Raw genomic sequence first — 14,663 nt, 5'->3', positions numbered from 1 at the left:
GTTGACTTTGTTGTAGAAATGTAGAGCGAGTTCTTCAGCTTTGGTTTGCGCTAGGTCACTGGGAATCTCCTGGGGGTTAATTTGGGTTAGATTAGAGACATAGGCGAATAGGGCTTTTGCGTCGAAGATCAGGTGGTGAATCTTGGATGCATAGAAGTCCCTTTTGGAGTTTGAGGTAGCGGACTTGTACTGGTGGAGGGTGGCTTTGTAGATGGAGAGTGTATTGGTGCTAGGGGATTTGCGCCAGTTGCTCTCTTTCTGTCTTAGACTTTGTTTTAGCTTTCTTAATTCTTCCGTGAACCATGGTTGTCTTTTGGAGGCGTTTGGGAGTGATTTTTTGGTTGCTAGTGGACATAATTTATTGGCTATGGATTTTGTGATGGTATTCCAGGAGCTGAGAGCTGTGTTTGGGTTTGAAAGATCTATGGAAGGTAGTTGAGAGTCTAGGTGAGAGCTAAGGTCCTCGGTGGCACAGGATCTTCTGTATGGGAAAGATGATGAGGGCACCTTAGGTGTGGGCACCTTAGGTGTGGGCACACCTTAGGTGTGGGCACACCTTAGGTGTGGGGGCACCTTAGGTGTGGTATGTTAGTAAGCACAGTTTAATGTTCTACAATGTTTGGGGTTATGTCTCAGCTGAAAGGGAGGGGCGGGTACCCGCAACGGTTGGGCCGGATTACAAGTGGTGCTGGTGACATCACATGACGGCGGGGTAGCCGTCAATGCCGGGAGGCGAGAAAGGCGATGGCCCCCTTGCTCGGGAACAAGGCGGGGGGCCCACAGAGTCAGGCTGCCTTGCTTGGTTTATGAGGCGGGCAGCGGAAAAAAGCATACTACTAGCTCTGGGATCCCAAAAAGATAAGTTTTGCCTAGGGCACCTAACAACCTTGCACCGGCCCTGTATATGCGTTATGCGCAAGAGATGTGCAATACTGCATAATAACTGAAACCCAAGATGCATAAGTACTAATTTCATTTTAGTCAAATGAACATCAGTAAACTGTATCTCTCCACCAAGAATCAAACCAGCATAACTGGGGTCCTCAGGCAGCGAGGCTTTCTACTGGGGGGAAATATAACCATCGTGTTAGATGGACAGCTAGAGAAAAAGTGTTCACAGCTGACTTTTAAGCCAAGCAGTCTTTTAGATGGACACTTACCAGCAGAGTTTGCTCACAGTTATGCATCTAACAATTTCTGGTTTGATACTTAGGGCCTCATTCAACAAAGGCTTGTTTTATCTTAGGGACAGAAAGGGGGAAAAGTTATTTCTGAATAAAACCCTGCCAGAGTTATGGAGACTTCTGATGAAACCTAAATGCTCCCTGGGACTTGGACTATTTCTTTCTATTTCTTGTTTTTTTCTTAAACAGAGAAATTTTGACATGATTTTGAAGCTTTTAAACATGGAGCTTAAAAGAACAAATAAGTATATCCTTCATGATTATTAATAAATATGTTCCTCAGGATTATATAACCTGCTATTTTTTTTTTTTTTACATTTTGCCACTGGCTATTTCAGGTGGTTTCTAATTTGAAAGCAAATAGTGTCTTTACAGCTTTGCTTTGTAATCATTTAAAAAATCACGAACAACAAAAGGGCATGCAGCTAGGGAATTAATTGACATTGTCACAGTTCAGGAGATGACTGCACTGGTGGTACAGCTAAGAAACTGTTACTATATTGTACAATTAAGAGGAAGTCTGTGCCCTATGACAAGAAAGGAAGCAGTCATTGGAAAAATCAGGAAGTTCAGGTAAAAGCTTTAATGAAGAATTCAAGGATAAAGTATAGCCTACAATTTTGCTTACTGTGCACGTACTTAAGACAAATGGATTTTAAACATGCTGTTGTTTGGTACACCCCATATATTTTACACTTGGCTCTATATTCTTCAGTGAACACAACAAATGCTTCAGCAGTAATCTCAACTATTTCTGCACCTAGTTTAAGCTACCTGGAAAATTTCTAATTCCACAAGGGCACACAAATCTGATATAACAAAATTCAGCAAAAACGAAGAGCCTTCAGAAAGGATAAGATGAGAGCAAAAGTCAGCCAATAGCCTGAGTCTTGCTTGCTCACTTCTAAAAACAGTTCCCATCATGTTCCAAGCTAACCTGACCTAAACAGGGGAAGGAAGAAGGAACATGGAACTTAAAATATGGAAATATGCTATTCAGAATATCTTGGAAAATCATAATTTTGTTTTCTGGCCTTATCACCAGGATATACTCATGACAAAAGCGGGTATCAAAAATGGGCTGGTTGGCAACGAAGCACTGGTTCATTCATAAATAAATTCATAAACAAATCACTAGACACAAAAATATATTTGGGATAGAGAAGAAGAACTGATTTTTTTATGATTTCATAAATGAAAGACCGCTTGCTTTGTCAAATAGCATTTTTTTATATCTACCAGGCTCAGCTAATGATCCAATCGCTAATAAAAGATATGGGAATTATAGTATTTTTATCTTAATGTCCATAATTTTCAATAAAATGATGACAATTACTTTTTGATTCAGGATTGGTTGTTACTTACATCAGCTTCGGTTATAGCAATATCAACGACGCTACCAACAACAATTAAGGCATCAAAAGTGTTCCATGCATCAGTGAAATAGTGCTGTTAGGGCAAGAATTCAGTGGGAAAGGAAAGAGAATACAAGACAACAGGAAAAGAGAAACAAGAAAAGGACAGAATTACAAGCGAGAAATAGTCAAGCTTTGTACTTCAACATGCTGCAACTTTCCATTTCATGTCTGAGAAAGCAGAATATTAAATGAAAGCTTTTTTGGACACCCTATATTCCAAATAGTATTACCACTTTGTTAAACTTTTAAAAGCTTTCAGATTCGGAGGACCTTGTACTAAGGTGCATTTAATAATGTATGTGATCATGTTTGTGAATTTTAGCTCAACTTCAGGTATATTTACTAAACCACGTTAGGCATTTACTTTGTGATAAAAGCCTTGAGTGAGTGATTTTAAATGCTGTGCCTTATTTTAAGCCAAATATTACCAAAATTGTAATGAATTACTTTGCATGCAAATGTTTTGTAAATGCATGCAAAGCAGCTCATTACTAGGCAATTTCATGGAAATAAAATAATGCAGCTTGCTTGAAAAATCGCAAGCCACGTTATTTTCAGATTCAGCTTATTTGCTTTATATTTCGCCTTTCAGGCACTTCAAAGTAGAGTACATTTAGGTACTGTAGGTATTTCCCTATCCCCAGAGGGCTTACAACCTAAGGGACTCGTTTTCTAAGCTGCGTTAGGACATTTACTATCTGAAAAACACTGTTTTTTGTGTGGTAAATGGCCTAACTCAGGGATAATGTGAGGTATTTAAAATACCTTGTGTTATTTCAGCCCTCGCATCACACTCATTACTGATCAAAATCGTTCAAATCAAAAATATCACATGCCACATTGTTTGGCAAGAAGTTAGCTAAAGTCAAGAGTTGTAGCTAATTTCTTTTGGGAGCACCAGGACTTTAACACATAGCCTGATGCTCCTGAGGATATGGCTTAAGTGGGCTGTTAGGCCCCACATCACCCGTTCCTTCTCCCAAAAGTTCAGAAAACACCCCGGGGGGGGGGGGGGGGGGAGTATGTACAGAACCCTTGTCCCACCTCCCCCCACCCCCAGTCCTGGTGCTGACACTATCTCCTGCCCACAATCCCTCTCCTTCAATAAAAATTGTGGCCCCCAAGGATGGATTCCTCCATCCTTACCCTAGCCAACCCTGGTGGTTTAGGTGGGGCCCAGAAAACCCCCTAGGTTCTGGGCCCAGCGGCATCCATTTTTCATAATGATGCCAGCTGCCCGGGCCCGGCCTTTGCCCCTATCACATGATAGGGGTAGCTGACACCACTGAAAAATGGTCACCCCTGGGCCCAGAGCCTAGGGGGTGCTCCAGACCCCTACTAGACCACCAGGGAAACAAGTCTTGTAGGGGTTTGCTTTTTTCTCCAGTTTGCATTTCTTGGCCCTTGGCATTTATGTTTTGTTTTAATTTGTTTTAACATAGATAACTATATTATTATGTCTACTTTTATGAACATTTTCTTGTAGCCCGCCCTGAACGTTTTGAGGGACGGGTAATACATGCTTTTAAATAAATAATAAATACATATTAAATCCCACAGTATTTTCTTCCTCCAGTGGCACATATTGCAGTTTAATAAATGATCCAGATTGGTATTTTTGCTCGTTATTTTGTGCTTGTGAGCGCAAGCATAAAACTTATTCAAAATCACTAATAAGCTGAAGAATTATGTAAGTCATATCATTAGCAATGTTCACAATGTTCATAGTTCATTGCAGAACATTGCACAAATCAGTGATTTTCCACAAAACGTAACTTAGAGGATGTAATTAAGTTTTTGCAATAAAGTCTAATTTTGCACAAACTTTACAGAAAACAAAATGACTGCATACCTGATTTGCATATTACACAAATAGGCAATTATCATGAGAAACATCTCCCATGTTAATGGCCTATTTCCATGATCTGTAATACAGGTTAGTACATTGACCTCTTAGGCAGTTATGGCATTGGTATGATTGCCATTTTCTTACTGGGTTTTTTTTTTTTTTTTACCTTCAAAAATGTCATTTGTATAAAGTTTTCATAACATATAGACCTCCCAAGCATGAAATGACTTTGAAAGTGCACATTTTCACATCATAGAATGAAATAAAAGTACCACTGGGAAAAATCATGTGCCAATCTGTGACTTGTCCAGAAGAAGGAAATGGAAGACGAGAGAAAGGGGCTATGGGAAAGCTGCGGTATACTCACATCAGCTTCACTGAGAACGACGTCGATAATGCTGCCAATAACGATGAGGGAGTCAAACGTATTCCAGGCATCACTAAAATAGCCCTGAACAGAGCAGGTAGGATGCAAATGTTCATGGTTACATGGGAAATGTCAGGAGAACCACATTTGGAATTTTTTTTTTTTTTGCAATTTCTGGGTTTTGATGGGGGAGGAGGGTTGGGGGGGGATGGGTGCAGGGAGGTGAGTAGATACAGAATTAACAAATATCAATGAATGATAATGCAAATAATAAAATGTAGGCAAAGCAATGCTGTCTAAGGAAGGAAAGGCATTTAGACAGGTAGAAAGAAAGCCCAAACATACTTCACTGAACAGAAAACTGTTTTTTTTCAAGGTGCAATGATAAGGAATGCCCTTTGACTTTATTTTTAAGTAATTTTCTGGGGACATATTTGCATCTCTTTTGTCGGACTTAAGTGACACATTCTTCTTTTGCATACAGAATAAATAGTGGAATGGATATTGAAAGTTTAGTTTATACAAGTGGACTCTTAGTCAGTGAAGATATGCTGTTGATTTGTTGGTCACTTTAATAGAACTTTGTTTACAATTCAAGGGTTTTAACATCGCTGAGATACAGAAATCTGAATTGAGTGAATATATTCTAGATCTGGGCATCTGTTGTAATAGGGTCCTATATGCTGCAATGTCTTGCTCAATGATGGTTACTGAAGGTTGCCATTTTGGCAACACATTTACAAATTAACATTCCTTTAAAGTTTCTTGAATCTGAATGTATTGAGGAGCAGCAGAATGTGAACAAAAGACCAAAATCTATTGTTAGATTATATAGCAATTACAGTGCTAACTTGCTTATCACAAATAATTTTGGTAATTACCATATTTTTTCACAATAAATTGATAATGACCATAAGTCAGCACTGAACCATATGTTTTTATTCAATGTAGCATTCATTTGTTCCAATTTTCAGGCAAAAATAAAGGATAATATACCATCCACTGAGATGACAAAATTTATAATACAAGAAGGGTGTTTTTGTGTTATGTGTATGACAGTCTGGAAAGGGAAGTTGAGAAAGGAAAATGTAATCTGTTAGGCTTCTTGGGGATGTTCTACACATATTGTAATATACAAAAGTAAACATATTTTGTGTGGCATGAAATTTTTTTAAAATTGAAATATCATCATGAAAGTCAATATAACATATTCCTGCTGGGGCTTACCCCACTGCTCAGGCCACACACACTATGTGCAAAATACTAAAGAAAGCAACTTCTAAAAGTTAATGTCCCAATTAAAATATAAAATGTTAAAATGACCAATTAATTGTATCATAATTTTACTGTTTGTTTCTTACAATAGAATTGGCACTGAATTTACAAAACAATAGCTACAATAATACTCAATGTCTGATAATTGGGATATAGGACACTTTTAAAAATGAACACAGTACAGTTTAGTTTGTTGAAAATTCCTAATTTCTAGTTTATTCCAAAATGCCATGGTATTATAACCATTCATTTTTCCCTTAAAGCTTTCTTTGGTACAGTACACATATGACATGACATGAAACATTTTCAAGCATTGCGTAATGCAGAACACAAATAAAAAAGATGACAGGGAGAATAGATGATTTATGAAAGGAGTGCAACATGGACAAGTCACAGCAAATAAAACCTTGTCATGCACATATTAGTAGATTTCAACACTGCAATCACCCAGGATTAATTCACTTACTAGCCATCTTTCCTTTTTTGCTACGCACAGCTGATACCAAACAGTGGGGATTGCAAGTTTGAGAAAGGGTAGACTTTTCAATAAACCAAATATTTGAAATATTCAACTAATTTATATTTTGTAAAATTATTTTGTTTGGTTGCTTGCTATAAATGGCTTTTACAAATTTCTGCAGACTGACATTTCGTTAATCTACTCTAGTTAAACAGGGCAGTTGCGCAGAAACCCCCCTTATAACATATGCTCAGTTATTCCTGTTTTCAGAGGCAATGTAGGGTACAAGACATGTCTAGGATGTCATTTTCATATCACAGTGCATTAAGGGCTTCATTTCCCAAGTAGCTTATGCACATAAAAGCCCATGCTTTGGAAACCAATTAGGGGATTGTGCATGTAAAAGTGCGCACAAAACCCCATTTCATGTGTACTTTTACCTGCACTAGGAAAAAGCATTCAATGGAGAGGGGTGGACTTGGGGCAGGGAAAGCATTTACATGCATATTTTCGGTTTTCAAAAGTATATATATAAATATACACACAGAGAGATACACCTGTTCAGAGGCAGGTGTGACTTTCTGCATATATATGTGGACCTGCATACTGGGACAACTTGCACATTTTCAAAGCACATTTACTCACTTGTTCTTACATATTTTAGCCCTACATGACCTGTTATAAATTATCCTCCCCAATATTTACTGAATTGTATTAGATTTTAAATGAACAGTCATAATTCTAATTAAAGCAGTAAATGGGGACATAAAAGCAACATGGAGTCCTAAATACAAGGCTCACTGCTTTGATAGAAATTAGTTTTGGAAGCAGGACTGGAAAGAAGTCTATATATATATATTTTTTTATTTATTTATTTATTTATTTTTTGTGTGTGTGTCCTACTCATGATGATCTAATGAAAATCCAAGCATATAGCTAAAACTTCCTATGTAGCTGTTTTGTCACTTCCTGTCTGCTCAGACAATAGACTTAAACTAGGACTTCCCAAACCTGTTCTATTGACCCCACAGCTGTTGCGCTGGAGGTGGATTCTTGGGCTGAGGTGGGATTGAAGCAACCCGTGGCAAGGGCCCACGGGTCCCCACCATCAGCAGGTGGAGTGGGCTGAAGCTAGAGGCCACAGGACCTTCACCTATACCAGCCCACGTTCCCTCAGGTTGAGCCTTTGGGTGCCGGGGCTGGCAGGACTTAAGCGGGCCTTGAGATAGGATAATGAAGGAGATGGTTCAGCCCAGAGACAGCAGCCAGCAGGTGGAGTGAGTCTATCCAAGACAGGTTACGGAACTGAAACTCAAGCACCAAGGAGCGACTGGAGGTGCTTGAGCAAGGAAAGGCTGAAGCCTAGAAAGTTCACCAGAGGATAGAAGCAGAGGCGTCACTGACAAACTCAGATGGAAGCTGGCAGCCAATGGAGACTGTGGCGAGCAACATAGAACTCTGGACTAGAGATGTGAATCGGAACCGGAATCGGTTCGGATTCCGGGTCCGATTCACATGTGTTTTTTTTTTCATCAGGCCCGATTGCAAGAGATCGCTCCCGGACCCCTGCTGGACCACCAGGGGCTTTTGGCAAGTCTTGGGGGACACTCCTGACCCCCACAAGACTTGCCAAAAGTCCAGCGGGGGTTCGGGAGCGACCTCCTGCACTCGGACCATCGGCTGCCAGTATTCAAAATGGCGCCGATAGCCTTTGCCCTTACTATGTCACAGGGACTACCGGTGCCATTGGCCATGTGCCCCTGTCACATGGTAGGAGCACAAGATGGCGCGGGCCATCCAGTGCTCCTACCATGTGACAGGGTCCGGCCAATGGCATGGATACCCTGTCATATGGTAAGGGCAAAGGGCCAACGGCGCCATTTTGATTAGTGGCAGCCGACGGCCCGGGAGCGGGAGATCGCTCCAGGGACCCCCACTGGACCACCTGTAAAAAGTTTTTGGGGGGTCGGGAGGATGGGGGAAGCTAAGGGATTAGTTTTAAAGGGTCGGGGTATCCTGAAAATCTGACTGCCTATGGAGTCAATAGGACAGGCTTGGGAAGCCCAACTTAAACCAAGCAAGAAGAATGAAACTGACAAACCTACTACAGCACAATTTAAGTTCAGAAAATGTTAGCATTTCCTCTGCTGTGAAAGTACAAATAGGAAAGAAAAATACATGATAATGCTGCCACTGAGCTAGATTTCTGAGTTAAACATCAATGTAAATCTTTTATTTAGTTGCCTCAGTTGATCTGAACTTCTGCTGTATGGCTTCCCATAGCTTTTTACAAAACTTGAAGCATTTTGTAGATCATAAAACTGGTGTAAGTTGCACAATTTTAGTTTCATACAACAGCCTTCAAGAATAGGTCACTGTATAAAGCAAAACATATCTGATTGTCAGGACCCATGAAACTTAAAGCATAGCAATAGAACAGCCTAGCAACTGCAGCTTCTTGATCTTCTAGTTTTTGTAATGCCAACTATAATAAAAATAATGCAGAATTTATGCTTTTGATCAAAACAAATATATAGTTTAGAAAAATTACTAGTTACTCAACATTTGTTGTCCTGCTGCTTTAAATGACTCACTATCATTGTTAATGTACAGTGCTTCTAATGACAAGCAATAATTATTTGGTTAAAAACACCACCTGTTCATGACCAACAAATTTCAGTGACACACACATGATCTTTAAGATCTATGGCCCGTGTGTTTGCTGTTATATTTGACATCTTCAAGCAGATTGTACAGATCTTGAAGGGATTGGTTTGTGACATTTAGCCTCTATTTTTTTTAATACTTGAACATAATGCTAATGTAAAATGTACCCCATCTTAAAATGAGCAGGAAATACAAACATTAAAAAAGTAAGTCTAATCTTTTACCTTCGGCTTGAATGCTATGAGTTTCAAAACCATTTCAACAGTGAACACAGCTGTGAAGCCCATATTCATAACATCCATTACATCGTTAAAAATTTTGGACTGTTCGTAGTGCTTTGAATAAAGATAACAATACAAAGTTTAGAAAAGCAAGTAAAGGCTATAAGTTTGCACAGGTGCAGGAGTTAAAAACAGTAGATGGAATACAGCAGATTAAAATTTTAAAAAATGTGGCTTAATTTTTATTTTATAAACTATAGTTTTAAAGAGTAAGCAAAAAAGCTCCATGTAAAACTAATAAAGTCTACCTTCCGGGTCACAGGCACTTGTGTATGCGTCCACACATACATGTGGATCAAAAAATATATTGCTGTCAGGATCCTCTTGGACTCCTCGACATCTACCGAAAATTTGGTGTGGATAGGATATTAAAAAAAAAAGTCTTTGAGTGTGGGCAACTACTTTCACATACACACACACATAGGGGCAGATTTTAAAAGCCTTACAAGCGCAGGGGAGTTACGCGCGTAAGGCTTTTACCGTAAGGCTTTTTTTTTCCAATTTCGGAGCGGCCTCGGAGGGAAGGGGAAAGACATCGGGGCTCCCCTTGGGCTCGGCGTGCGCAAGGTGTGTACACTTCCTTGTGCGTGCTGACCCCAGATTTTATAACATGTGTGCGGCTGCACGCGCATGTTATAAATTCGGGTGTAGCTATTAAAATCCGGCCCATAGTGCTCCCCTAAGTCTTCTTCCCTTTGGAAAGTAGGCTAAAAATGACTTACTAATTCTTGCACAAACCATATCAGTGATAATATATATAAAAGAGGCAGTGGAGGTAATTTTCAAAGAATATATACGTGTAAATGTAATATACTATCGTAGCAATTTTTAAAAGCCCATTTATGCACAGGGACAGTAACTTTTAAAAAGGCGTGCAGGGCCACATATTCACACGTTTGCCAGCTCACGCCCATGGATGCAGCAGATAGGCTGAGCTTGCATATATGTGCGTGCAATTTTAAATGGGCATGTGCCTATGCACGCAAATGCCACTTCTACTGCATAAGTGGAGGAATTTTAAAAGCCACACACCGACACAATTGGCCATTTCCCCAGTTCGTTCCCAGTTCACCCAGATAAGGGACAGGCCTTCCTAACCCCCCCCACCCCACCTAGTTAATTAGCCTCCCTTCTCCCTTGTTATCCTAACCCTTAAAACCCCGCTGATCTTTGTATTTGTTTTATGACTTACACGCCATCCATAGCAGAAGTAAAGTTTCATGGAAGGGGACCCCAGCGCATGCTTGTGTGCAAAAGTGTTTTCATACTGGTTTCAATGGAAAAAATATTTTTGTGTGTGCAGCAGGAGTTACGCGCATATCTGTGTGGCTTTTAAAATCTGCTCAGCGTGCGCTGGCCTGGCATATTCGCGTATCTCCCAGTTTTGGTGCACCTTGGGCTTTTAAAATTCACCTATTAAAGTGCACTTCCGCATGTAAACCTATTGACAATTAAATGGCATATATTGTAGCAATTTTCAAAAGCCCACTTAAAAATGTAAACCGCATTTATATGTGTAAAAGCTAGTTTTAAGTGTGTAAATCCTTTTTGTAAACTACCGCTTCGCTTATCAAACTGAGCTATGAAAAGGATCAGTTGAGAAATCATTTGTGAGTTTCTTGCAAATGCGTTCCACTCTTAGATGCTCATTGTAATTATCTTAAAAAAATCAGATAACAACATAGGAAAAAAACAATATTCTGTTCTATTCCTCTTAGTACGTGTTTTGCTTTGGTTCTTACCTGTATGGCCAAACACAGCGTGTTCAGCATGATGAGAACAAACATGATGTATTCAAACCCAGTAGAATTGACCACATACCAGAACTTGTACTGGTAAGGGTTTTTTGGAATGTATCTACGTAGGGGACGTGCTTTCAAAGCATATTCTACACACTGTCTCTGTAGAAGAAAAATAAACATTATAAATACTATTTTAGGTTATACAATCAGTTGTTAGCAACCCCTCATACTCCAAAAATTGTTAACAGCAACTGTACAAATATTTGTAATGCTTATCTGAGCAGGAAAGACAATTTAACTATTGAGAGGTCGATATTGAGTGCCACCTGGCCAGATAAATTCAGACCTATCCAGCTATGTGGCGCTGTTTAAATATTCAGCTGCATTCAGCAGCCACCAGTTAGCTAGATAACTATCCGATTAAATAGTAATTCAGCTATGTGGTGAATGGGACAGGGTGATCCGGAGTGTGGCTACTTAGCTGGAGAAGTGCCGAAATTCTGCCTTATCCAGCTGAGTTAGCCAGATAAGCTAGACATGCTATCAAGCAGGTTTAAAGTTAGCCAGATAAACCTATCTGGCTAACTTTTAGGTAGCTGGCTATACTTAGCAATGTTGCTGCACTGTTGAATATTCCACCTAGCCAGATATGTTTATGCAGCTATCCCAGCTTCACAGTGGCTGAATATCTAGCTCTGGGTGTCTTGCCTTTTCCCTGTTAAAACTTCCACTGTCCACTGTATTTCTGAAATGTCTAGAGAGCTATATTTGATAGATAAATCAGTCATTAAGGTTAAACATTGAGGGTGTGGAAGACAAATGCTCCACAGACAAGGACTGAATGTTTCCAAGAGCAAGCAAGAATTGCCTTGTATAAAAAGAAAAGGCATAAACAGTAAGATAAGTTACCATTCTATCATATCATATGCACGCCATTTCTGGGAAATGTCTGAAAACATACACCTACCAGACAGTAATTGATTGTGTGAAGGAATTAACTCCCCCTCCCACTTTCTTCTTTTGTCTTTACCACTTTGATATTTGTTGGATGGTTTACCATAAACAGAGTGCAACCTATATTATAAGGCTAATGCAATAAAACTCATGCTAAAACCGTTTTAGCATGTGACTTGGTAACATTTTTACTTGTATGCTAAAACCCCACTTAACATGCTATATAACAGTGGTTCTCAAAATTTGACATAGCAAGCCTATACTTTCTCTAACATCCACATGTGCTTGCTGCTTGAGGAGAGTGCAGAGTAAGGAACTGGTACATAAAATTCCTCATCCCCGCTCCCTTTAGCTGGCTTTTCTTTCAACCCTGGCAAACACTGCTCCCGCCAATCCAAGCCAGAAATGTTGCAGGAATGCTGTATCCTGCCCTGCCATCCCGCCGCACCTCCCCCCTCCCCCACTTGGAGTTTCGGTTTTTCTCTCTATGCTTGTTTATAATTTATGGTCTTTTATTCTGTATTAGATAAGAGTCAGTCTGCAGTCTGCTTGTTTGACAGAGGTGAAGGATTCTGCTAACTAGGATGCAGATTCTGTCTAGGAATTTAGAGCAGTCTGGCTTTCTTTGTTTTTCCAACAGTAAGTGTACTGTGTTCTATCAGGTCGATACAGTAACGTGCAGTTAAAGATTGCCCGTCTGTAACGTGCTGGGAGCGCACAATACAGACGAGTAAGGCGATCCAGCGATACAGTCTCCAGTTTCACGCGTCCTTAGCGCTTCCTAAAATATATATTTGCAGTCTTGCTTTTTCATAGGTAAGGTTGTTGCTGTTCAAGTCCTGAGTGTTAGTACTCTTATGGTATGGCTGGTGTGCTATATAATTTCTAAATGTCTTTTTAGCAGGTTTTCATGTTATTTCACAAAGTGGCTAGCAGGGAAGTGATTTCGAAATACTATTACTGAAGGATATCAGAATTTGAATATATTTTTTGTATATTGAGTTGAAAGGGGAATTTCCTAATTCTGGCTTAAAATTATTATTTTGCTATGAATATAGCAAAAATAGCACCCACAATAAAAAAAAAAAAGGGGGTGTGTGGTTAGGGTAATTTTCCTGGTACCGCTTTGCATAGGTATTTTACTGCAATGCACGTTAACTTTATTGCACCTGTTGTTGGAAAGGTGAACCCTTGAGCCGAGTGTTGCGCCCGGTAGCAGACAGCTGTGACCTCTGCTGGTCACCTCTCTTTTCCCTGCACCAGCGATTCTCAGAGCCATGGCGGCCTCAGCTTGCAAACGCCGCCTTCCCCGGCGTCTCCGGGATGGCGTGGGCGATTCCATCCACCATCTTGAAGCAGGGATTTCCTAGGGCACGCGCCAGGCCCTCTCTTATTCACGTCATGGCAGGAACCTCGGGGGTGTCCCCTCCGCATGATGTCACCTACCAGTGTATTTAATCCATCCAGCCAATGCTACCTATGAGTTAGCAAAGACTTCCTTCCTGCTTATTCCACTCCTCTTGGAGACACTTCGCTTTGAACTAGTTCCTGAACACCTGGACTTAGAACGCTTTAGGTACCCACTCCTCGGGGGCCTTGTCACGTTCTATCTGCTCCTCGGAGGGCCTTCCTGCCTGGAGAATCCATCTATCCTTGTTTGGGATCCTGCCTAGTTCAGCCTTGTGAGTACTCTTCTCGTTTCTACTACCTTGCTGACGGAACCGCCGGTGTACCCCATGCCTCGGGTCACTACCGTGCTCATCTCAGCTATCTTCGTCTACACTTCGGAGTGAGTACCATCATCTACCTTGCTCTGCTGACCTCCTGCACCTCTCTGAACTACTACTCACTGATTCTCGGTGTACTCCTGGACTGTGGGCCACTACCGGATCTACCCTGAGAGGTGTGTCATCGGGAGAGGAGTTTTCTGGCGTACCACACTCTGCGGGCCACTACCAGGGATATCATCATTGGGCAACCTTACTACTCTGTACTGTGTCTTCATTCCACTCTGTGGGTATTACCCACGTTCCAGTATAATAAAGTCTCTTACTCCTGTGTCTGTCTCAACTGAGGCCACACCTATCATGGTGAGTCCCCACAGGGCTCCTCCCTGTGGGTGAAGTCAGCCCTCACTGCGATCCAGGGTCCACAACCATACCAGATTATAACACCGAGATGAGGTTGTTGCTACAACCAGGTGAGAACCCCTGTGGTCCTCATCATCGGGAGGTGGTTCAGGAGGAGATGACCCAACTGGACCTTCACCTATACCAGCCCTCATTCACCACATGTTGAGCCCTTGGGTACCAGGGCCAACAGGACTTAGGCGCGGGTCTCTCAAGGCATGGAACCAGAAGACGAGAAGCTGAAGCAGTGTCAGATGGACCAAGGGTCGAGGCAGGCAGCGGATGAGAGAAAACAGGAACAGGCCAGAGGTCGGGCCAGGCAGCAAACAAGCAGAGA

General features: G+C 41.0%; 1 protein-coding gene across 13 annotated transcripts in view; it reads right to left on the bottom strand.

The window, feature by feature from the left end:
* Window positions 1-14,663, bottom strand: part of CACNA1D (calcium voltage-gated channel subunit alpha1 D) — a 513,308-nt gene that overhangs the window by 119,039 nt on the left and 379,606 nt on the right. For 6 of the 13 annotated variants that reach the window (XM_029600875.1, XM_029600877.1, XM_029600879.1 and 3 more), the window contains 4 exons: window positions 11,244-11,402; window positions 9,445-9,555; window positions 4,819-4,902; window positions 2,550-2,633 (listed from right to left, as the gene is read on the bottom strand). In XM_029600875.1, coding sequence (XP_029456735.1) covers window positions 2,550-2,633; window positions 4,819-4,902; window positions 9,445-9,555; window positions 11,244-11,402 — 438 coding nt within the window. The remainder of the gene's footprint in view (window positions 1-2,549; window positions 2,634-4,818; window positions 4,903-9,444; window positions 9,556-11,243; window positions 11,403-14,663) is intronic. The other 7 variants (XM_029600887.1, XM_029600881.1, XM_029600882.1 and 4 more) reach the window with 2 other exon arrangements.

Source organism: Rhinatrema bivittatum, chromosome 4 (genome assembly GCF_901001135.1).
Source record: "Rhinatrema bivittatum chromosome 4, aRhiBiv1.1, whole genome shotgun sequence".
In the NCBI taxonomy this organism is placed as follows: Eukaryota; Metazoa; Chordata; class Amphibia; order Gymnophiona; family Rhinatrematidae; genus Rhinatrema; species Rhinatrema bivittatum.
The sequence above is the reverse complement of the archived record's forward strand: the minus strand, read 5'-3'. Positions and strand labels throughout refer to the sequence as shown.